General features: G+C 32.9%; 1 protein-coding gene across 3 annotated transcripts in view; it reads left to right on the forward strand.

Moving 5' to 3' along the window:
- The window catches only part of ANKRD17 (ankyrin repeat domain 17), a 140,655-nt gene that overhangs the window by 103,280 nt on the left and 12,898 nt on the right, over window positions 1–24,477 (forward strand). For all 3 annotated transcript variants that reach the window (XM_051965349.1, XM_051965350.1, XM_051965348.1), the window contains 10 exons: window positions 3,128–3,270; window positions 5,189–5,402; window positions 5,694–5,869; window positions 7,063–7,225; window positions 10,521–10,616; window positions 15,171–15,287; window positions 18,238–18,409; window positions 19,747–20,194; window positions 21,069–21,224; window positions 22,849–22,998. In XM_051965349.1, coding sequence (XP_051821309.1) covers window positions 3,128–3,270; window positions 5,189–5,402; window positions 5,694–5,869; window positions 7,063–7,225; window positions 10,521–10,616; window positions 15,171–15,287; window positions 18,238–18,409; window positions 19,747–20,194; window positions 21,069–21,224; window positions 22,849–22,998 — 1,835 coding nt within the window. The remainder of the gene's footprint in view (window positions 1–3,127; window positions 3,271–5,188; window positions 5,403–5,693; window positions 5,870–7,062; window positions 7,226–10,520; window positions 10,617–15,170; window positions 15,288–18,237; window positions 18,410–19,746; window positions 20,195–21,068; window positions 21,225–22,848; window positions 22,999–24,477) is intronic.

Genomic DNA, 24,477 nt, shown 5'->3' on the forward strand with positions numbered 1-24,477 from the left:
TGAGGGACTGTCAATATGCTTGTTGAAATCTTCTCTGAGGGCAGGAGAGAACCATAAAAACCAGACTATAGCCTAGCACAAAAGCATAATCAAGTAGTGATGAGAGGTGAGCCATTCATGCATTTGTTATAATTTTTTCTGCCAAAAAAAAAAAAGAAAGAAAGAAAACAGAACACATTTTTTTTGGAAGGAGAAAGTGTGAAGAAATACAATGGATATCAGTCTAAGACCTAAAGCTCTTATGAATGAAATTCTGAAGACACAAATAGAAAGGATTCTGATAGCAAAAGAAATAATTTTATTTTTTGTTTTCATTTTTCCTAAATAAATTTTTATGGATTTATAAGAAATTAATCTCAGAATGCTATTTTAATATGACATTGCAAAAGATATAAGGGACAGATAATGAAACACAATGGAAAAGTTGTAGTCCTTGCCCTCAACTAGTTACAGTCCTTTGCAGAACCCAATGGATCTGCATGTGAATTTTAGGTTTGTTTTCCTTTTCTTCTTTAATGCAAAGTTAAGGTAATTTTTGAGGAGGTCTTTATGGACATAATCACCAAAATGAATTTGGCAGCATCACATGACCTGGGTAGTGATAGAAGTAGTGAATAGGTTTTCAGTGCCACTAATCCCCAACTATCCCAACTTCCCTCTCTCCCAAAAGAAAACAAAATTTAATATTTTGACATAATTTATTTATAAAAAACAGGTCCTAGACTATCAATTTCCGATAAAAAATTAGGTAAACCATATAATAATGTGGTGTGGACTATGTATTAGCTAGCCACTATTTTAGTTGATCTTTTTTTCTTTAAAATTAAAAAAAAATTATTACATTTAATATTCTTTTGTTAAATTTTGAGTTTCAGATTGTCTCCCTCCATTCCACCCACTGAGAAGGTAAAATATTATATTGTATATGTGAAGTCATGCAAAACATTTTCATATTGGCTATATTATGAAGAAAAGCAAAAATAAAAATAAGAAAATTATACTTCAGTTGTACTCAGTTTAGCAGTTCCTTCTCTAAATGTGTACAAAATAAAACAAAAATAAATAAAATGAGAAAATATATTTGAATTTGCACTCAGATTTCATCAGGTTTTTTTCTGGAAGTAAATAGCATTTTTTTTTTTATTGTGAGTTCTTTGGAATTGTTTTAAATCACTATATTGATAAAAGTAATCACAACGTTCATCATTATAATGTTGCTTTTATTGCACACAATGATCATCAGATTCTTCTCACTTCTCTTTGCATCAGTTAATAAAGATCTTGGCTTTTTTTTTTTTTTCCTGACACCATCACCCATACTTTTTTTTTTAATAGCACAATAATATTCCCTCAGAACCATATTCTACAACTTGTTAATCCAATCCCCCAATTGATAAGCATCCATTCCCTCAATTTCCAATTCTTTGCCACCATGGAAAGATTTGCTTTGAATATTCTGATTGTATATAGGTCCTTTTACTTTTTTGATATGTTTGGGGTACCTAACTGGTAATGATATCGCAGTTTTATGGCCTTTCTAATCCATTGCTATCTACTTCCCTTCTTTGGATTAGTTCATCCTATTCGCATAACAGTTAATGGTCACTGTGTATTTTCCTCCAACCCATAATCTTTTGTTTCATTCTGCCTTTGTCCTTCTTTCTTTTCCCTCAAAACTTAGTTATGCTTCTGACCATTGTCTTCCTCCAATCCATCCTCCTCTTTATGCTAACCCTACCATAATCTTTCCCACCCCTCCTTTTTTCTTATCTTCTCTCTTCCTTTTGAGTAAGAAAGATTTCTTATACCCAAATGAGAAAGAGAGAGAGAGAGAGAGAATATGAATGTATGTGTTTTATGCTCTGTTTGAACCAATTTGAATGAGAGTGACATTCAAGCATTTCTCCCACCCTATCAATCTCTCTGTGGTAAATTCTTTCATTCATACTTCGTTTATGTGAGAAAATTTTTTTCATTTCTACTTTCCTACCCTCTTCTAGTACATCCTCCTTGCCCTTATTCACACCTATTCCCCTCTGTCTATATAGATGTTTTCTAATTACCCTATGATAAAGTTCTTTGTAGTTTTATGTATCATCATTGCATATAGGAATGAAAAGGTTTAACTCTTTTGAGTCCCTTAGAAATAGTTTTTCATGTTTCTCTTTTGTATTTATCTTGAGTCTTCTGTTTGAATGTCATATCTTCTATTCAGTTCTGGTCTTTTCATCAAGAGTGTTGGGAAGTCCTCTTTCAAGAAGTATTCATTTTCCCACTTAAAGCATTTATAGGACTTAAAGCCAGTTTTGCTGGCTAGGTTTTTCTTGGTTATAATCCTAGCTCCTATGCCCTTCAGAATCTCATTCTAAACCTTTTACATGGAAGCTGCTATGTATCCCTCTTATTTCTTTCCTGACTCTCTCCTCCCTCCCCAGTCCCCCAACTCTTATCAGAATTTTTGTTGGGTTTGGGCCTAGATAGCATTTTTCATTGTTATCTTCTTCTGAGCTTTGTCTCTGCCACTGGAGTAGATTTTTTTTGTTGTTTGCTCATTTTTAGCCTTTTGTTTGATTTAGTAAAGATGGGCTCTGCTCGCCTGGAGGGAACGGAGGCACTATGTCATGCATTAGGCTTTTTTTTTTCCTGCTATTTTCAGAGTTTATTTGGGGAATCTGTAAGGTTTTGGTGCTTTCAAGGTGATGCTGAGAGAGGTGTGGCCACTGATCTCCTGGTCTGAGTTCCAGTCCTTACCTAGGTAGGGCTCTTGCTCCCCTGCAGTTACAAGTGTTTCTCTCCACTCTGAACAAGGATTCAGAAAGAAATACTTCTGGGCAAATAGAGTAGCCAATCTGTACCAGCAAATGGCACTCTTAATTATTGTTTGAACTTCTTTATGAACAGTAATATTCCACTGCATTCATAAGGTACTAAGAGATTAAATTCCTAGCTCAGTGTCATAACTATTTTGTGTCAGAAATACAACTTAAACCCATGTCTTCCTGTCTTGAATGACCAATTTCTATTCACTATATTACATTTAATATTTATGCTCTAAGAACAAAAAATGAACATACCAAAATGTGTTTAAAAGAAAAAAAAAAAAACATTTTTCCTGTGATGTTTCTAGGTGGTGGAGCTGCTTTTAGCTCGAGGGGCAAATAAAGAACACAGGAATGTTTCTGACTACACGCCTCTGAGTCTAGCTGCTTCTGGGGGTTATGTGAACATCATCAAAATACTATTAAATGCAGGAGCAGAGATCAATTCCCGGTAAGCTTCATTCTTTTTTTTTTTCCCCCTTATTCCTATGACATCTTTTCAAAGCACTTATTTCTCAGAATTTATCTCAAGTTGGGAACAGAAGGGGAACAAGAAGACAGTTCAATGACTTGAGTTTGAATTTGGCTTTAGACCTTTAATGAATTTGTTGTATATCCCTGACCTGTCACTCAGTATCTCTCTATCTCCAGTTTACTTGTCTGCAAAATGGGATTAATACTGACAGTACTGGCCTTCTGTGGATTTATGGGAATGAAATGCTAAATTTTGATAGTTTCTTCTTGACATAGAGTAATTTTTAAAAATTATGTTAAAGTCATGAAAATATAGATTCAAGAAATAGAAAACTTGGAATCAGTTTTTGCCTCAGCACTTGGCCCTTCTAAACTAAATTTAACTTACTGACTAGTTTAGACCCTTCCCACCTATTTCCTAGACCACAGTCTCTCTTTATATGCCTGTTCCCACTCACTCCTTCATCCATGTACTTGGCAAATTGATGTACTGAAAAATGTGTCTGACCATGACTTCACCCTACTCAGTTAATTATTATTAATTAAACTCCACTGGCTCCCTTCGGTCTATGGAATACATAAATTCTTGTTAGGTTTAAAGCCTAATACAAACTCAACTTAACTCCATCTTATAATTCTGGTCTTTTTATGCATTTCTCTCCTTCCTGCTTGTTTTTTCCCTGAGAATTCCAAAATCTATTTATCTAGTTATAATCTCCATTGTCATAGCTCTGATTGCTCCTTGGACTTCTTGAACTGGTTAGGTCATTGATGTAGAAGACATAGACTCTCTCCTCCAAAACCTTTCCTTGTAAATTTGCCTATTATATTTGCAGATTCTATCATTGTCCCAGTCACTCACCCAAGCTCAAAATTTAGTTGTCATCCTCAGTTCTTCAACCTTTCACCTCTATAACCAGTCTATTGCCATATTTGTTGATTTTTATCTTTGTGAAATCTCTTGAATTTGCCTGGCTCTTATTTTATGGGGAGTCTTCTGGATGATCTCTGAGTCTTAGTTCTCTTTCCATTCCAACCCATCTTCTACTCAGTTCTCAAAAGTGCTTTTCCAACAGTGTAGTATGACCTGTTCAGTTAACTCTAGTAGTAGCTCCCTATCCCTTTTAAGATGAAACAGAAAATATTCTCTTTGGCATTCAGATGCCTTCAGAATCTGGCCCCTTCTATCAATCTTTTTTCACCTTTCCTCCCTTATTCTCCCATTTCCTTGTAACCCATTGATGCTGTCATCTTTGCTATTCCTCACAGAAGACACTGGTCTATTTCCTGTCTCAGCATTTTCCCTGGATTTCCTCCATGCCTGGAATTGTCTGTCTCCTCTTTGTCTTCTGCCTTTATTAGCTTCCTTCATGTAACACCTAAAGTAACCCCTTCTCCAAGAAGCATTTCCTGATCCAGTATCATCCAAGTTTCTTCCTTCTTTTGCTTATCTCCAACTTAGGCCGTCTGTTAGGTTTGTTGTATATAATTGTAAACATGTTATTATATTATGGGTCTGAAATCAATTTTTGGCACATGATAGAAACTTTTTATATGCCTTAATGACTGATTGATATTAACAGCCAAGAGAAGTCTGACATCAAAGAATTCTAGATCCAAGATATACCCTTAATGCTTGCTGTTTCTCTGTAGTTCTTTTTGCATATTTGTCTCCTAAATTAGGCAATGGTTCCCTGTGTCTTTTGCCTTTCTTGGTTTCTCCAGCACTTAGGATGGTGCCAAGCACTTTAATAAATGTGTTAACTGGTTAAATGATATTCTTAAGAGTCTAGCTAGACTAGCCTTTCTTTTAGTAAACAAATATTATGTAAGTAATAAATATGAACCTATTTAGTCCTGTTTTATATTTAAAATATGTATTTTTCCCATTTCAGAACTGGTAGCAAATTGGGCATTTCTCCTTTGATGTTGGCAGCTATGAATGGGCATACAGCTGCTGTTAAACTTCTTTTGGACATGGGTTCTGACATTAATGCTCAAATAGAGACTAATCGTAATACAGCCCTTACCTTAGCATGCTTCCAAGGAAGAACTGAAGTGGTTAGTCTTCTTCTTGACAGAAAGGCCAATGTTGAACATAGAGCAAAGGTAAGAAAAATTTTGTATGATTTTTCTAGACTTATTTACAGGTGATTTATTTTTATATGTCACATGACATTGCTACACTTTAGTTAAACATTGCTACACTTTAGTTAAACATAGTATTTTCATTTTGTTCAGGTTTCATCAGAAAATATTAATTTAATAAACATTTTATGTGTTTTTTGATAACTAACAGGAAGGAATGGGATAATAGAAGTCAATAAATATCATTTTACTTAAAAGTTATTTTAAAAATAAATTATGTAGTTACATGTTTTTATTTTCCTTTATTTCTAGACTGGCCTGACACCACTAATGGAAGCTGCTTCTGGTGGCTATGCAGAGGTAGGCAGAGTCCTTCTTGATAAAGGTGCTGATGTTAATGCCCCTCCAGTGCCCTCCTCAAGAGATACAGCTTTAACTATAGCAGCCGATAAAGGGCATTACAAGTTCTGTGAACTGCTTATTAGCAGGTAAGGTATGACTGGTCTTTGCATTTGAGAATGAAACCACTGATGATGATAATTGTTTAAATGAGCACAAGAGTTCCTGAAATACGGATTTTTATCATTTTGATGTCCTATATTAGAATCACTATACATCCTCTATAGTTACTATTTCTTAACTACTTGGTAAATATGTCTCTAATTATTTTAATATGCTTTCCTCCTCTCCCCCCCGCCAATTGGGGTTAAGTGACTTCCCCAGGGTCACACAGTCCTGTCCGAGTGTCTGAGGCCAGATTTGAACTGGGGTCCTCCTGACTTCAGGGCTGGTGCTCTATCCACTGGGCCACCTAGTTGCCCCTGTGTCTCTTTATTTTGAATGCTTATTATACATAAACTAATTACTGTCTTCATGTCTTTTCTTTCCTGTAATTGTATTTCAGTAATTATCAGTTTGGTTCTTTTGGATCAGCTGAAATCCAAAATTTCATTTTTGATCCTGTTTTATCATTTAATGTTAATTTAGCCTTACAGCAAAGATGATAATACTATTTAAAGTGTCAGAAATGGTCACTTACCTCAGTCAACTTGGAGACAATATTCTATTTTTATAATGTCTGCTCCATAGTATGTGCTTGTTGATAAATTACATGAATCTAATTCTGTGTTATTATTATTATTATTATTATTATTATGTCTCCTAAAGTCCAGATCTGAATTTTTATTTTGGTTTTTACCTAATTTTTGGTTGAACCTTGGATATTTTCCTGCCTTACGAGTAGAATTCAATAACAAATAGTTACCTATGGTGAGATCCAACTACTATTAAAATTTTGTATGTGTAAACTTTTTATTTTTTTAAACAACAACAAAGTCAATACAAAAAGTCTTCTTTTTTTATTCTGGATATCTAGCATGTTAGAACATTGCTAGATACTAAAATATTCTTGATTTTTCACAATTTTCTATAGATCATTTTTGTAAGTCTTATTAGGACTTAAAAAACTAATCAAACTCATTTTCTTAAAAACTCTTGAGGCTTCTGTATCTTTCAAATTTTTTTTTCCCTTTTGACTTGATTAAAAACAAAATTACATTTAGCAAAGTGTCTTTTCCTGAATAGATTTTAAATGTCTTTCTTAAAATATTACTTATGAAGGCTATTAACTTTTAACTTCTTAGAAATGGTTATTTTCACTTAATACATTTGTTTTTTCTAGGGGAGCTCATATTGATGTTCGTAATAAGAAGGGGAATACTCCTTTGTGGCTGGCAGCCAATGGTGGGCATCTTGATGTTGTCCAGTTACTGGTACAAGCAGGGGCAGATGTGGATGCAGCTGATAATCGAAAGATAACTCCCCTTATGGCAGCGTTTAGAAAGGTAATAATACAAATCTTATAGGGTTTTTTTGGTGGAGAAAATGTAGATTCTTTTTGGAGTACTGTTTACATGCTACTCATTAAAGATGCTTATGATAGTATACATATATTGTATTTAATTTATACTTCAACATTTTTAACATGTATTGGTCAACCTGCCATCTTGGGGAGGGGGTAGAGGGAAGAAGGGGAAAATTTGGAACAAGAGGTTTGGCAATTGTCAATGCTGTAAAATTAACCCATTCATATAACTTGTAAATTAAAAGCTATAATAAAATAATAAATAAATAAAGTGATGAAACTAACAAAAAAAAAAAAGATGCTTATGATTGGTAAATACATGGGGAAAAAATCTCAATAAAAAGAGGATTAGGCTTTTTTCGCTGGTGGAGGACCTGCATTTGAGTCATGGTAGCACCAGAACAATGAGGACCACAGTGTGTGGGGCATTGCAGGAGCGAGTTCACATTTCCATTAGTAGGGAGAAAAAGGACCTTTTATTCCCAAATTTTCTGGCATCACTACTCTGATTTATCTAGAGTTTTCATTGAACCAACATGGATTTACAGATTAGAAGGAATTATACGTTTAATTATTTCTGTTATTTTAATTATTACCAATATCTCATTTCTATGCCATCATATTCAAATATTAACAAGAGAAAGGAAGAGGTAAAATGTCTTGCTAGTCCTTTTAGACATATATAAACTAAATAAATTCTAATCAGTCATTGAAAGTATATATCTGATTTTAGAAAAGAAATTTTATAGCAGAAGGAAGAGTAAGGGATGAAGAATCTTAGGGTTGGTCAGGATTTGATTTCCACCTTGGCTACTTTACTTACTGCCTTTCTGAATTTGGCAAGGTATTTCACCTTTGGGGCAATCAGTTTTCTCTTATAGGAAATAAGGGTATTGAATTAAATGACCTATGTGTCCTTCATCTCGGAGTCTGTGATCCTGTGGTAGCAATTTCACTTAGTCTGTAGAAACCTTAACATACTTAGCATACTGGTTTATAGTGACAATATTACATGGAAATAATGACTCATATTTATGTAATTATTTATAGTTAACTATTTACAGTCTGTATAGCATGATTTTTTTAAAATAAAACTTTTAAATTAAAATAAAATTTTAAATTATATCATCATTATCCTTCCCATTTTATAGATGAGGAAGAACCTTACTTATGATCACTTCCCTGAATAAACAGAAGACCCAGGGCTTAAATCTAAAATCTTTTCTCTTATAATTTTAAGTACTACACTGCCTGCCACAGTTGAATTTTAAAATAATATATTTGTAATTAGAGGGAGAAAATCCTATTCCTGAACATTTTTTAGAAAAGTTCTATATTACACACAGCTTTAAAAAAAAAATGTAGTAATATTTGAAATAGAAAAAAAATCATCCAACTGTCTGTGCTGATCTTTTCTGTTCATTTTCCATGTTCCTCACTGACCCCTTGTTCTTCCCATATTTGCTTACTATGCTATTCTTGCCTCCAGTTGGATGAATACTCTCTTCATAAAGACTTAACTGGTTTCTTTTCCTCTGGTAATCTTGCTTTTAGAAGTGTAGATTACATAACTCTAATTTTATCATGCAATTTCTTTGCCTTGTATTACTATCAGATTAAGTTTTCACTTAGTTTTTTCTAGTACTTCCAAATACAAGGTTTTTTTATCTAAGTATATTTTTATTCTTCTCCTTCTCCTCTCCTGTGCCCTAACCCCCACCCCTGCCCCAAACATTCTGTGTTTATTATAACTGTAGCTTTGATCATTGCTTTTTCCCTCTCTTTAGGGCTTTTCCCTTTAGGGCCAAACTTTATTCCTATTTCCAGTCTTGCCTTATATCATTCCAGTGCACATTGGTCTCCTTCCTGCACTTTTAAAAGTATTTCGTGTTCATTTTGACCTTTAATCTTTTATTGTGTTGTCATCATTTACATGCGTCATGTTGATTTGTCTTAGATGCTTGATAGACTTTGAGGGTAGAAATTGAATGTTTATTTTCATTTTTTTAAATAAATGTTGTTCAGGAGATAAATTGTACAAAACCTATAGAAAGGCCAATAATAAAAACCACCGAGAAAATATTACATGTGAATACCCTATATGAGTACTCTATTAGTGGTGAAATATGTTATAGAAAAGAGGGATTGATTAGTGCCAATCGTGATCGCTAGGCAAAATATCTTGTAGCAATTGACACTTTAGTTGGACTTTTTATAATAGATAGGATCTTAATTGCTAAAAATGTAAGGGGAGGAAATTAAAGGCAGAATGAAATATAGGAGTAAAAAGTTTTGAGATATAAAAGGTCATTTCTGTAGCACAAATTATTACATAGTTGAGGTTGGCCAGCACATGGAATTTATACTGTAAAATAGTCAAATTAGTTTGGAGCCACATTGTATACCTTTGAATGCCAATATGTAGAACATGACATTCACTTGATAGTTACTTGATATAATTGATGTCACTTGATATTAGTTAAGGCATTTTAGGATGGTTACTGACCACTGACCCTTACAACATTCAACACAGTATTATGAACAGAGCTATTTATAATTTTTTTATGATTGGAACACATTTGTAACTATTTAGGATTTAGATAAGTATTAGAAACATTGTTAAGATATTCTCCAAATTAGCAACTAAAATGGCCTTTGATCGTGTAATCCTACCTTTCTAATTCATTTTCACGTGTCAGAAGTGTTTGTAATCTTATTTTGAGAGGTTTGAAATAGAGATATTTGGGAGTATTGGAGTATACATGGATATAAGATTTCTTCAAACATTGCTTAGTATTATTCTCTTTACAAATAATCTAGATATTATTCAGCCATGTCATTTCTTTTCTTGCTTTCTTTTTTCTTTTTTTTTCTTCTTCTTCTTTTTTTTTTTTTTTTTTTTTTTTTTTTTTTTTTTTTTTTTTTTTTTTTTTTTTTTGCTGAGGCAAGTCGGGGTAAGTGACTTGCCCAGGTTCATAGAGCTAGGAAGTGTTAAGTGTCTGAGATCAGATTTGAACTCTGGTCCTCCTGACATCAGGGCTGTGCATAGAGCTATCTAGCTATCTAGCTGCTCATGCCATTTCTTTATGGAGCAATACAGTCACAAGTATTTGAGAAAAACTCATTGCCTGAGGAGCTCTTTGTTATAAAAGTTCTTGTAACCAGATCATCAATTAATTTATTTGTGAATGATAAACTATTTCAGTAGAATATCTAACTGCATTTTTAATGATTCTTCTATAGCACCAGAAAATAAAATTGTAATTTATTTTCAGGGTCATGTGAAAGTGGTGCGCTACTTAGTGAAAGAAGTTAATCAGTTTCCCTCTGATTCTGAGTGCATGAGATATATAGCAACCATTACAGATAAGGTAAGTAACTCTTGCTTTCAGCTGTGTGCTGCTGAAGCCATGAGGCTAAAATAATTTTAAGATTTACAGCTCCTACTGAATGTTGTATAAATATGACAATGCTACATAGATCCGTATATGTCAAAGTCTAAAACATAGGATATCTATATATAGATATATCTATGCACATGTCAGTTATTCTACTAGTATTAGTAATAGTTTTTTATGTGAACATCACAATTCAGTGTTATTGAAATATTTTATCTGCCTTTAATCAGTCAGTGAAGTGTTCTAAATTTGCTGAACTTTTAAAATTGATTGAAGCTTTTTTTGTGATTTTTAAAAAATTTCAATAGTATTTTATTTTTTCAATTATTTGTGAAGATTGTTTTCAACATTCATTTTTGTAAGATTTTGAGTTCCAGCTTTCCTCCCCAGGACAGCAAGCAACCTGATAGAGTCAGGGTTATTCTTGTATTATCATTTTAAATATTTCCATATTAGTCATGTTGTGAAAGAAAAATTGAAACAAGGGAAAAATCATGAGGAAGAAAAAAAGGTAAAAAGTATGCTCTGATCTGTATTCATCAAAGTTCTCTCTGGATGCTGTTGGCATTTTTTATTCTAAATCTATTAGAAGTGTCTTGAATCACAGTATTGTTGAGAAGAAATAAGTTTATCATTGTTGATCATCACATAATCTTGTTGTTCCTGTGTACAATTTTCTCTTGGTTCTGTTAACTTTACTCAGCATCAACTCATGCAAGTCTTTCCAGGTTTTTCGTTATTTCTAATAGAACAATAATGTATTCCCTTATATTTACATACCATACCTTGTTCAGTCATTGCCCAGTTGATAGGTATCCCTCAATTTCCACCACCTTGTTGCAACAAAAATGCCAACTATAAACATTTTTGCATTTTTGGCTCCTTTTCTCTCTTTTATGATCTCTTTGGCATACAGATCCAAATAGTGACATTGCTGGTCCAAAGGGCATGCAGTTGTATAGCTCTTTGGGCATAGTTCCAAATTTCTTTCTAGAATGGAATACCTGACTGGTTCAGTTCATAATTTTGCAAACAGTGTTTTAGTGTTCTACTTTTCTCATATTCCTTCCAGCATTTATCTTATCATATTAGTCTGTCTTAGAAGTGTGAGGTGGTACCTAAAAGGTGTTTTAAATTTTCATTTCTCTAATCAATAGTGATTTAGAACTTATTTTTTATGGTTTTAAATGGCTTTAATTTCTTCGTTTGGAAACTGACTCCTCAAATTCTTAGACCATTTATCAGTTGGGGAATTAATTACTTGCATTCTTGAAAATTTGAGTCAGTTGTCTATGTATTTTAGAAATGAGATCTTTATCAGAAACACTGGTTACAAAAATTGTTTCCCAGCTTTCCATGAAGCTTATTCTTTTAAGCATAATTCTCTCACAAAAAAAATCTTAATCATTATAAATAACTTGATTATAAAAGAAAAAAAGGTTCAGTATTCAGCATTAGACTCTTTCTCAATGTCAGTGGAGTTAACACATTGGATTCTAACATCACAGTCTCTAGTGTATGAATAAAAAAAAGATGAGAAGAGATATATGAAGAACAAGCTTGAAATAGAAGCAACCTAATTTTAAGAGATGAGGATATTGTTTTCATAATCCATGAGTATGGGAAATTTCTGGCCTAAATGTTGGTAGAAAATCATAGATATCCTGATTAACATACTATCTCATCTCTGCTAAGTGAAATGAACAGAACCAGGAAATCATTATACACTTCAGCAGCAATACTACATGTCGATCAATTCTGATGGAAGTAGCTGTCTTCGGCAATGAGAGGATCCAGTTCAGTTCCAATTGCTCAGTGATGAACTGAATCAGCTACACCCAGCAAAAGAACACTGGGAAACGAGTTTGGACTGCTTGCATTTTTTTTTTCTTCCCAGGTTATTTTTACCTTTCTAAATCCGATTTTTCTTGTTCAACAAGAGAACTGTATAAATATATATACACATATTGTATTTTTAAGGTATACTAATACATGTTTAACATGTATGAGACTGCTTGCTATCTAGGGGAGAGGATGGAAGAAAGGAAGGGAAGGGAAATGTTGGAACAGAAGTGTTTGTAGGGGTCAATGTTGAAAAACCACCCATGCATATGTTCTGTCAATAAAAAGCTATAACAAAAAATAAATAAATATTAGTAATATATCTTGGTACAAAACAATTTTTTTAAAGTTGCATATGGGAGATTCAGTACTTCATATGCAATTCTCTCTTTTTTGTACATGCAAATGTTTGCATATGGTGTTAATTGTCATGGTTATGATTAAAAATTGACTAATGGAAATAAAAAGTTATGCTTAAAACAAAAAAAATACTATCTCATCTTTACAAAATTTTTGAGAATAACTTACACAAATAATATTTATACTTGCTGAAAATATGAAAAGGAAGCAACATAGGCCTCCACAAAATGTATTTTCTAATAGATGAAATCTTTGCCGCTATTAAGATGATAAAGGTTTGTGGCTGAGTGTATGAATAGGATCCTACTGAATACATCTTGATTCTAGTTATAAAAATGGTTTTATCTTTTAGCCTTAAAAGGTCTACTACAAATTTTTTCTCATGCATTTTACTGAATAGCAGCTAGCATTTACATAGGGATTTAAGATTTTCAGAGTTAGATGTGTTAACTCATTTCATCACCACCATAGAGAATCACGTAAGGTAAGTGGAAAGACTAAAGTGATTTGTCCCAGGTTGTATAGTTCATATACATTTCAGGTAAGATTCAGACTTGAGTCTCCTTGAGTTCTAATATGTTATGATCATATAGATACAATAATAAAAATCAACGTCTAGTCATTTACATCAAGCTAAACCAGACCTGGTGTGAGCTGTTCAACTTCTTTTCTTGAGGATGACTTATGGAAATTTCATATTGATTGGGGTTAAGGTAGTGAAAGGGTATAATTTGGCTCCTATTTGTAGATAGTCCTGGGATAGGCCTGGGTTAATTAAATTATACTTCAGTATGACATAAAATGTCTTAATGAAATCCATACTTGCTCGAAAAGAGCTAATCCTTGTTAACTGTATAGGACAGAAACAAGTAGCTAGAGAACAGCTATTTTTCAATTTGCAGTCATGTGAGTCTTAGACTTTCATATAACTAGATATATTTTGAGCACACAGTAAACTGGGCTTAAAATCTGATTGGAAGCAGAGAATATGTTTGGTAAATGTTACATTTTTTAAATGATGTAAACTTGTCCCCTGAAACAATATGGAATAGAATTCCCTTTCATCTAGATCTTGCCAGACTTTTCTCTATTCATTGCATGTGTCATTTTATCATGAAGACTTTCTAATTATCAGTGACTTCTTGGAAGTATATATAAGAACTTGGTTTTCTATCATTTTCTTCTGTATTTTGTTGGCATATCCAGACTTGTAGTCAAATAATAGTGAGAAAAGAGACCATGTTTACTTGGCTCTCATTTATTGGGAAAGTTTCTATTTTTCCATTTGAAACAGTGGTAGCTTTTGACTTTTGAGAGGTACATTTCATTATATTAACCCTGAATACAAGTGTTTTATGCAGGTTTTTTCCTTTATCTGTTAACTGAAATCACTCTCAGCCTGCATGTGTAGTCACTAGTCAAGTTCTGTGATTTTTTTTACCTTAGTAGTAGTATGTCTCTAATATTGCAAACAGCATGATAATAAAGACCATCATGCCTCTACAAGTACAAGAGCCTCTTCCCAGTCTCAAGTTAGGCCCCACTCTAATCTGTCCTTCCTTCATTGTCACAGTCTTTGTAAAGCATAGGTCTGATCATAGCATTCCTCTGCTCACTCCTTTGCAATGGCTCCCTGTTACCTCTAGGATCAAATATAAAATCATCTAGCTTTCAGAGTTCCTACCTTTACAGTTATCTCTTATATGTTTATGTATTTTCTGGTCCTGTGAGATGGGCTTCCTAATTGTTATTTCCTTAAAACATTTCATATCCTAATTCTGGAATTTCACCGGTTCTCCCCCATGCTTTGAATTCTCATCTTCTTCATACCTGCCTTCTGGCTTCCTTAAGTCTTAACAAAAGCATCACCTTCTGCCTTTTCTAGGTCTTTTGCCTTATTGACTTCATGCTGAGATTACCTCCAACTTTATCCTTCCTATGTCTTTTTGTATGTAGTTGCTTGCATGCTGTCTCCTATGTTAGTATAATAGCTCCACTGTCTTTTACTTTTTCTTTATATGCTTAGTGCTTAGCTCAGTGCCTGTTACATAGTTCTCAATAAATATTAAATTGAATAAAGTCTTTGGCTATTTCATCTGCTATCATTACTGAAGCTGTAAGTAATTTATTTTACTTTGTAACATCTCCAGTACTTAAAGAGTCGTATGGCCAGCGGCTGTGGTGGGACTGTAACTCATGTCTTCCTGATTCTGAGACCAACTTTCTTTTCAGCTTAGAATCTTAGGAATTTATGCCATTACTTTCATGTCATATGACATTCCTCTTTGAAATAGAAAATGTATTTCCTTTTTTTTTTTTTTTCAGGAGATGCTGAAAAAGTGCCACTTGTGTATGGAGTCAATTGTACAAGCCAAAGATAGACAGGCTGCTGAAGCAAACAAAAATGCAAGCATCCTTTTGGAGGAATTAGACTTGGAAAAGGTAATCATTTCCTTTAACAGCAGTCAACTTTGTTTATTACCATTGACTAAGTTTCTTAAGTTATATAGAAAACCAAAGGGTACCTTACATACTCAGTGACTCAGCCAGCATTATTTAGCAACCACTGTGGATAGAAAGACAAAAATTCAGTAAATATACCTTTGTCTTGAGGAACTTACCTTTTAGTAAGGGGAGGTGTCATGTAGATATATGCATGTCTGTATATATATATGTACATATGTGCTCTATGAATGCCCATACATATACAAAACATAGGTATAAAAAATGTCATAAGAATTAAAAAAAAAAGTTTTAAGGCAAGACATAATTAGCATAGATATTAGAAGGGGTGATACAAGCAATAGTACTTTTAAATTAAATGACTACTTTCATTAGGTATTTTTGTAGATTCTTGTCTATTATTAATATAATTATTATAACATTGTTTGATAACTCATAAAATATTATGGACCTCTAAATAGTGTCCTGGATTGTACCAAATGCTATTTAAAAATCCAGATAAAGTGATTTATTTTTACTAATGAAGTTTCCCTCTGCAACTCTTGTCTGATTATTTAAGGGGCTATTCTTTATTGAATACAGTGTTATTTCATTCACCACTGGTACCAGGGGCAAGTATGGTTTTTATCCTTAGCATAAACACTCTATTATGATTTTATATGTAAGGAGAACCTAGTTGAATTTTGAACTTGTTTTACAGCATAGCGGCTTATTTTATGCTATATTTTATCTGGGAAAGTGTCTTTGTTTCATCACCCTGTGACTGGATAGTAATTGCATAGACATTAATTTAATGTACTTAAAACATTGGTTTGGAATGCTGGGCAGGAAAGGATTGGAGAGCTACAGGAGGAAAAAGTTTGCCCTCTTGGGACAAACACCTGCTACATAGTTCCTCCCTCTTTCCTAGGGAGTGGGATCTAGAGAAAGCTAGGAGGTCGGGGAATGGCAAATTTAATTGCAGTGGCTCTTCTAAAAAATAGGGTTAAAAGTGACTAAATTCCCTGGGATCCCAAATTTTCTAGACAATAGCAATTGGTAACATACAGCTGTTATGAAGCACTAGTATTTTTTTTAGTGGCACACAGATATTACAAAGACCCTAAACACAGTTATTTCCTGTCACCTTCTTGATCCTCCTCTTCCCTAGGTAAAGCCACAACGTGACCTATTGTTCCTAAACTATAATTCTCTTTCACAAGGGAATACCAGCTAATTGTGATGTTTAGTTTAAGAATAATTTACATCAAAAATTGTTGAAAGGGCTTCTCCTTCTATTTTTTTTCCTCAAGAAGGAACTTGTTAACTTCTTTACATCTTAAATTTATGGAATGCATGGAAAGACATTTTTTGAGCTGTGGGATTCTGGTATTGTTAATTGCTCTAAAAGTTTGGTAGTTGTCTCCCTTTTTCTGCATATTCTCACCATGTGGGGAATATACAAACTGCATCATCCTCTAGTTTTGATGTTGTCCTATGTATCCAACTTTGTAAATGATGTTCTTTTTTTTACTTCTTAACCTTTCACAGAAACATCTTGAAGAAGGGCAGATGTTTTCAAGCAATAATCATATGTGTTTTTCATGTATGAAAGACTAGTTTTCCCATTGTTAGCAGTAGATCTTAAATATTTGAACCTTTGTTCCAGAACGTTTTGTATTTTGGTAAAAATAAAAATTTCATAAATATTTGTGTTATTGATGACAGGATATATATAGTTAAGTTATGTGAGTCAGTGGTAGATAAAGCAGAATACAATTTTGGAAGTTTTAAATTTGAGGACAAGTACTTGGATTTGTTTGGAAAAGCAGTACAAAGGTTTTGTGAACTCTTGAAAACAAGGTAGACATGATGAATACAATGTTTTGGAAAAGTAAATGAAGATGAAGTATGCAAGATGGATTGGAAGAGAAAATGGAATAGAGCTTATTGAAATAGAGGATTCCCAGTCTGAAATTGTGAAAGAGGAAACAACATTATTTCAGTTTATAGGAAAGAGACTTCAGAGAGAACTCTTAAGGTTTTGACTGTAGTTGAATTAGAGAATGATAATATCTTTTAAAATTTGGCAGGAATGGAATAATCATATCATCTGGGTAGCAAAGATCACAATTTTTATTTTGGCCCCACTGAACAATAAATGGACTTCTTTTGAATATTTGGGATATCTTTTGGGGTCCCTTCCATTTTGATTTTCTGATACATAAGTATAAATATCTTGTTGATGTTTGAAAATTTGAAGCTATAGATTTTATGGGAAATTATAGCTCAAGAAATAAGACATTTACAGATGACAATAATAGAAAACCATTGAATTATTTTACTAGCTAAGGAATCTCAGGTTGGCATCTGTTCCCGCCTCAACTTAAAGATAAAGTCAGATTCAAAGAGAGTTACTGATTTGAATATAGAATTGTTAAATTAGTGATAACAAAATATGATTACAGAGTAATGAGTAAGATGACTCCACTGTTGGTTTTAAAGGCTTCAATGAAAAACAGGAAAATCTGAATGGATTATATTTTTATATATAGTATTATATACTATAGTATTGAAAACTATCTAAAATTACTTACTAAGTTTTCTTAGCTATGGAAAACATTCTGAAATAATTTAGATTTTTCTGATGCTTAGATAAAGAAATTTTAAAATATTGAGTACTTACTAAATGATTCTTGAGTATTTTTAATTTTAGGTGCATTCTCTTGTAATTTTTGATGATTTGTCGTGTGGGCTTACCCAAAGATAGTGAATTGAACTTGATAAAATTCTCATGAAGCCAGAAATGTTTCAAATTTTTAAAAGATTCTGATTTGTTTCATACCTTTTAAGCTTTGAGTCAGAAGTTATAATTTCTAGTGTGAAATTTAGAAAATTTTTTTGGTTAAAATTTATGTGTTATAATCTGTTTTTAATGTTTTCTGAATAGCTAAGAGAGGAAAGTAGGAGATTGGCTCTGGCTGCTAAAAGAGAAAAGAGAAAGGAAAAGAGACGAAAGAAAAAAGAAGAACAAAGAAGAAAACTAGAAGAAATTGAAGCAAAAAATAAAGAAAACTTTGAACTACAAGCTGCTCAAGAGAAAGAAAAGCTTAAAGTTGAAGGTATTCTTGAAATCCACATATAAAGCATTTATTGATTGGTTATCAAAAATATGAATACCTGTATCCTCTAAAACTATTAACTTGCAACTTCAAAATTAAGTAAACAATTGTGACAAAGTTAACAGTAATTTTAGTTATATAACATTTTTTTATTTCCTTCAAATGAAAAGAAGCATGCTTTTAATATAATAGAATGCCGCACTTCTATTGTTTTTTTAATCAGTATTTTTTTTCCCAATTATATGTAAAGATAATTTTCAACATGTATTTTTGTATGTGTTTTTCTTACAAATTTTTCTCCTCCTTTACGTTCCCTTTCCCCAAGTCAGCATGTAAATCTGATATAGGTTAAATGCATACAATCCTTTTAAACATATTTGTATAGTTGTCATGTTCAAGAAAAATCAAACCAGAAGGAGAAAAAAAACGAGAAAGCAAAGTCTCCATAGTTCTCGTTCTCTCTCTCTCTCTCTCTCTCTCTCTCTCTCTCTCTCTCTTTTTCTGGATGCAGCATTCACATTTAGAAATTGATTATCCCCGAGGAAAGAGCATCAGGAAGTTATTTCTGTCTCTTCGTGGCACTAATAGTTCTCCCCTCTCATTCTTCCTTCCCATTTCCCTTTCCCTTTGTATGAATTTATGTTTGCCCTGAGAAATTATGTGATAGGGACTTACGGTTAATGGCATTTAGGGAGTTGGGAGGAAGAAGTGGAATTACTATTTCTTTCCCAATTCCAAAACTTAGTATCAAGTGCTGTTTTACACTTAACCTCTGTTTACCATTTGTTAGGGAAGAGGTTAGGAAAGGTTATCAGAGCAATCTAGTGGAAATACAACTGAACCCAGTCATAGGAATCTCCAGTCATTCCCCATTAACACTTGAGTCATTTTAGTAAATTCATTTCAGCTTTCAAGGCCTCAATCATTAAAATAAAACCCTTTCCCGCTTTTAATTTATGATTTTATAGCCTCTTTTGAAATGAGAAACATTTAGAAAATTTAGAACATTACTTTTTAAAAAAAATTATTTATTTTATTGATGACTTCAGAACTGGTGCTCTATCCACTGTGCCACCTAGCTGCCCCTTGTTTCTTTTTTTATCCTAGAAACATTAAGTATAAAACAGTGTATAGGGGAACTTTTATTTCTCTATAAATGCAGAAGTTATAATGTTGTTATATAGTTAGGATTATTTTTAAGTTTGAAGTTTCTTAATATCTTTTGTAGAAACAGTAGCTCACAATTTCACATGGTTGTTTAAATCTTGTGATATATCTGTTCTTGAAATACTTCCCTTCTAATTTTGATATTTCCTGTCCTCTTTCTGTCCCATCAGATGAACCTGAAGTTCCAATGGAGCCTCCCAGTGCCACAACTACCACTACCATAGGTATATCTGCAACCTGGACAACTTTAGCAGGTTCCCATGGTAAAAGAAATAATACCATGACCACAACTAGTTCAAAAAGGAAAAACAGAAAAAATAAAATCACTCCAGAAAATGTTCAGATTATATTTGATGACCAGCTGCCTATCTCATATAATCAACCAGAAAAGGTCAATGGAGAGTCAAAAAGTAGTAGTACAAGTGAAAGTGGTGACAGTGACAACATGAGGATTTCCAGCTGCAGTGATGAAAGCAGCAACAGCAACAGCAGCCGGAAGAGTGATAGTCAGTCCTCAACTGCCCCGCCACCTGCTCAGAGCAGCAAGAAGCAGCCTTCTGTACTTGTTACTTTTCCCAAGGAGGAGAGAAAAGCAGTTTCTGCCAAGACTTCTGTCAAGTCAGTTCCATTTAAATTTCTGTTTTGACTGGGCTAGTAAGTCTGATTGAATTACCACATAATGCTGAACTTGTGAAGTATGAGTGGGTTTTTTTCCCTCCCTTGCTAAATGTCATTTTTTCTAGTAGAATTGGTGGGTCATTAAATAATAGTCACTTGCATTTATAAATAAATTTATAATATACAAAAATTCAGCCTTAGTATATAGAATAATGAGTATTATCACCATTTTGTAGACTAAGGTTTACATTATTTGATTCATCTCTTGAGATCACAGATCTTTTAAATGAAAGAACAGAGACTTGAATTCCGTTTTTCTCACACTGATCTAGTGTTCTTTTCATTGTCCTGCACTTTATTTTAAGCTTTGTGGAATTTCCATTTTCTTTTGATCCTAGTGGAAAAAAGCCCTAAACCACAACTCAATTCTACTCATCTGTAATTTTAGCCCTAGATTTGTGATTTATGACCTATTTTGAAATTAGAATATCAAGAAGTTAGAAAACTTGAATTTTTTGTTAAATATTAATTTTGTCATTATGGGCTTTTTTTTTTTTTTTTTTAAGGTATAATCATCTGTGCTATAAATCAAGTATTTTAGATAAATCTGAAATACTGCTTTCCCAGGAAAGCACAGTCATCAACTGGTATATTTTCAAATAGCACACTAACTTATGAATATTATAGCTTATTAGCTCCTCTATTTGTATAAAGTGCTATATACTTAGTGCTTTTCCACCAAATTTAATCTCATTGATAAAACATGTGGGATGACAGATAAAAATACTTCTCCAGACTTTTACTTTGTTTTATTTAGTTTTTTTTTTTTTTTTTATCATTTATATAGATTTGAGATATTTTTTTCTTCTTTAAGGTTGTCTGAAACTATCAGTGAGGTATCTGGGAATTCATTGTCCACCTGCACAAAATCTGCTCCCTCTCCACTTTCTTCACCAAATGGAAAGTTGACAGTTGCTAGTCCTAAACGAGGGCAAAAGAGAGAAGATGGCTGGAAGGAAGTTGTAAGAAGGTCAGTAAAAAAAAAAAAAAAAAAAAAAAATTCCCCTAAAATTCTCTTATTTTCAGCTCTGAATTCTCTCCCTTCACTCTTTTCACAATGCTTTACTCCTTTTTGGGGAAAAAAAAATAAGAATATGGTCCCATGTTGGCCATATCCTAAGAACTTTAGTATGCTTCAGTCTGTCCTTTATCTCTATATAGATGGCAGCATAGCATGCTTCATCATGAATCCTGTGGAATTATAGTTTGTTGTGTTGACCAGAGGTCAGAAGTTTTTCCAAGTGTTAGTCTTTTCAATATTTTTTATTACTTTTTTTTTTTTTGGCTGAGGTAATTGGGGTTAAGTGACTTGGCTTGGGTCACATAGCTAGGGAAGTGTTAAGTATGAGCCTACATTTGAACTAAGGTCATCTTGACTTTGGGGCTGGTGCTCTATCCACTGCACCACCCAGCTGCCCCTATTTTTATTTTATTTTTTTAAGTTGTTCTCATAATTCTGCTCACTTCAGCATCTTTTCATCTAATCTTCTCAGGTAAAATGTTCTTCCTTTATATACCAGTTTTATTTTTGTCTTGGTATTTAAGTTTTGTGATATCCAAATGATAGCTCTTTCTCTCAAGGACTTTTAGAAATTTTTTTCCAAATTTTAAATCAAAATTAAGTGTATGCCAGAGTACAGTGGAGAACATTTTCACCCAAAACCCAAATGAAAAAAACATCAGTGATCCAAAAAAGGTTGGAATGATTGGTATAACTATTTGATTTCATAAGTACACATCCTTTTATATTCCCAATTGTTTTTGCTCCCCATATAATTTTAAGCTGTCTGTGATTACATCACATTTCCAAAAAATATCTTTATAAGAATTTGGAACAACCCACAAAAACCCCAAACAACAGAAAACTACATTTATCTGTATGCCAAGTAATTTTTTAATAAGCTCAAGATTTTGAACCTTGGTTTTCTTTTCAATTAATTTATAATAATTCGGGGTCGTAGCAATTTAAAATTTACTTTTTTAAAATGCCATTAACATAGAATATCAAAGGATCTTCCAAATCACATGTCTCTCTTTTTATTATAAGTTAGTAACTAGTGTTGAGGACTAATTCCTGGAGGAAAAAATACAAAACAAGAGCTGTGCCTGCGAATGACATTAGAATGAAAACATATTCTGAGAGTTAAATACTGACATCATTCAGACTGTATTTATGCAGAAATGATTACAAGTAATTCATAGTTTCATTAAAGTTACAGTAACCATATTTAATTAAATAAAAATTTTAGACTTCATAATTAAGTTTGTGTATATGCATTACAAATGCCAGAGGAATGGGAAAGAAATGTGACAATTAAAAAAAGCATTCTGGACAAATGTTCATTTTTCCTCTCATCTCCATTTGAAGATTTTCTTTTCTCCATTAATGTGTTGGAAAATAAGAATTTTAATATAAGGAGTAATCAATTCTTTTTAGCATAGAATTAGCATAGAAATTAACAATTTCTTTTTAGCATAGAAAGATTTAGTGATTTTCCTTATCCTCAATATTGTACTATTCATTAACAATTATTAACATAATAATTTCTCTCTCTAATTTTTTTGTTGTTGTTTTGTTTTGTTTTTGAAAACAGATCTAAGAAAGTCTCTGTTCCATCAACAGTCATTTCCAGAGTGATTGGAAGGGGTGGCTGTAATATCAACGCTATTCGGGAGTTCACTGGAGCACATATAGATATCGATAAGCAGAAAGACAAGACAGGGGACCGGATAATAACAATAAGGCAAAATAGACTTTAATTTGTGCTTTTTTTCCTTCTCCTTTTGTAGTATGATAATTTAATGTCAGGATTATTTGCATTTCTAATGGAACTTCAAATGCATTTTAGTGTAAAACATACTTCTTCAGATATTAATATTTGAAATTCTTTTGAGGATTTTCTGTTCTTGGGGTTTGAACACTTATGCAGTAGTTCTTTCAACATGAGAAATGTTTAACTGCCTTATTATCCTTTAGAAAGTGGGAATCATATTCTAGGAAACAAGTGAATTCCAAGAAACATTTGAAACTTAGACACTTCCACCTTCTTTTGACAGTCATATGTAGCCTTTTGCAAGAAAACAATTGCTAAAATAATATTTTGTTTTAAATTCATTGCAGTTTCATTGGACTAACCATTTATTGCCATTTGAATAGCATTGTGTTCAAGTAATAGTGGGATTACAGATGTCTTTAGAGTTCTCATGAGGGGGAAAAGGCATGTATACTTGAAAAACTGATATTATATATAAGGTAATAGGGAAATACTTAATGAGTTACATAGGGGAAAAAGATCCTTTTCACAGGAGACTGCTATTAATTCATGAGTTTAATAAAGTTGTTAATGATTAAGAAAAGGTAGGATTTGACAGACAGAAAAGGAATAAGGTTTCATATTTCTTGGGGACTTTCAGCTCAAGGGGAACTGCAATTTACCAGCCTAGGTGGGAACAGATGAACAATATGAAATATTCAGGAGGGGTTTGACCAGAACCTTAATGTTTCTGAAATAGAATAATGAAATTGAAGGGGTTAGTTTCTGTTAATTTTGCAAATGAGGATCAGGGTCTCTGAGACTTGTCCAACACTACTAAATGCCAAATAGGGCAAAATGATTTGGTGAAGAAATCATCTGATCATGAGTATAAATAACATCAGTCGTGTCACAGGCAGATGTGAAGCCTTTTCTCTTCCTCATCTGTAAAGTTAGGGTTCCTTTTGGCTGACTAATTCTATTCTCTTTTAAAGATGTTAAACTTGTTTCAAACTGACTAGTCTATGCTACCACACCCTTAAAAACAACAACAAATTTACCTAAAAACCGAAAAGAATAACAGTACTTTCAGAAATGCTTTGTTTCTCCTTTTTCATACATCCTTGAAAATGTAAAGGGAACCATTACTTTTTCCAGGTTATACTTTATGCATTTATAAGTCCTCAGTGATCTCTTATGAATTTTTTATAACACTGTTTGCCTGAATATTGTGTGTGTGTGTGTGTGTGTGTGTGTGTGTGTGCGCGCGCGCGCGCGCATGCTTATGCTTGTGCATGTACATACACACACACATAAATTTGACCACTTGCCTCACAGGTCATTACATTTAACAACTGTGCATTACCTTTCTCCATTTCTTTCAGTTCTTCCTTTGAAGAACTGATGAAGTTCATAAATTGGATGGGGAAAAAGGTTACATCTTTATTTTCACTAACCTCTAATTCAGGA

Source organism: Antechinus flavipes, chromosome 6 (assembly GCF_016432865.1).
Source record: "Antechinus flavipes isolate AdamAnt ecotype Samford, QLD, Australia chromosome 6, AdamAnt_v2, whole genome shotgun sequence".
In the NCBI taxonomy this organism is placed as follows: domain Eukaryota; kingdom Metazoa; phylum Chordata; class Mammalia; order Dasyuromorphia; family Dasyuridae; genus Antechinus; species Antechinus flavipes.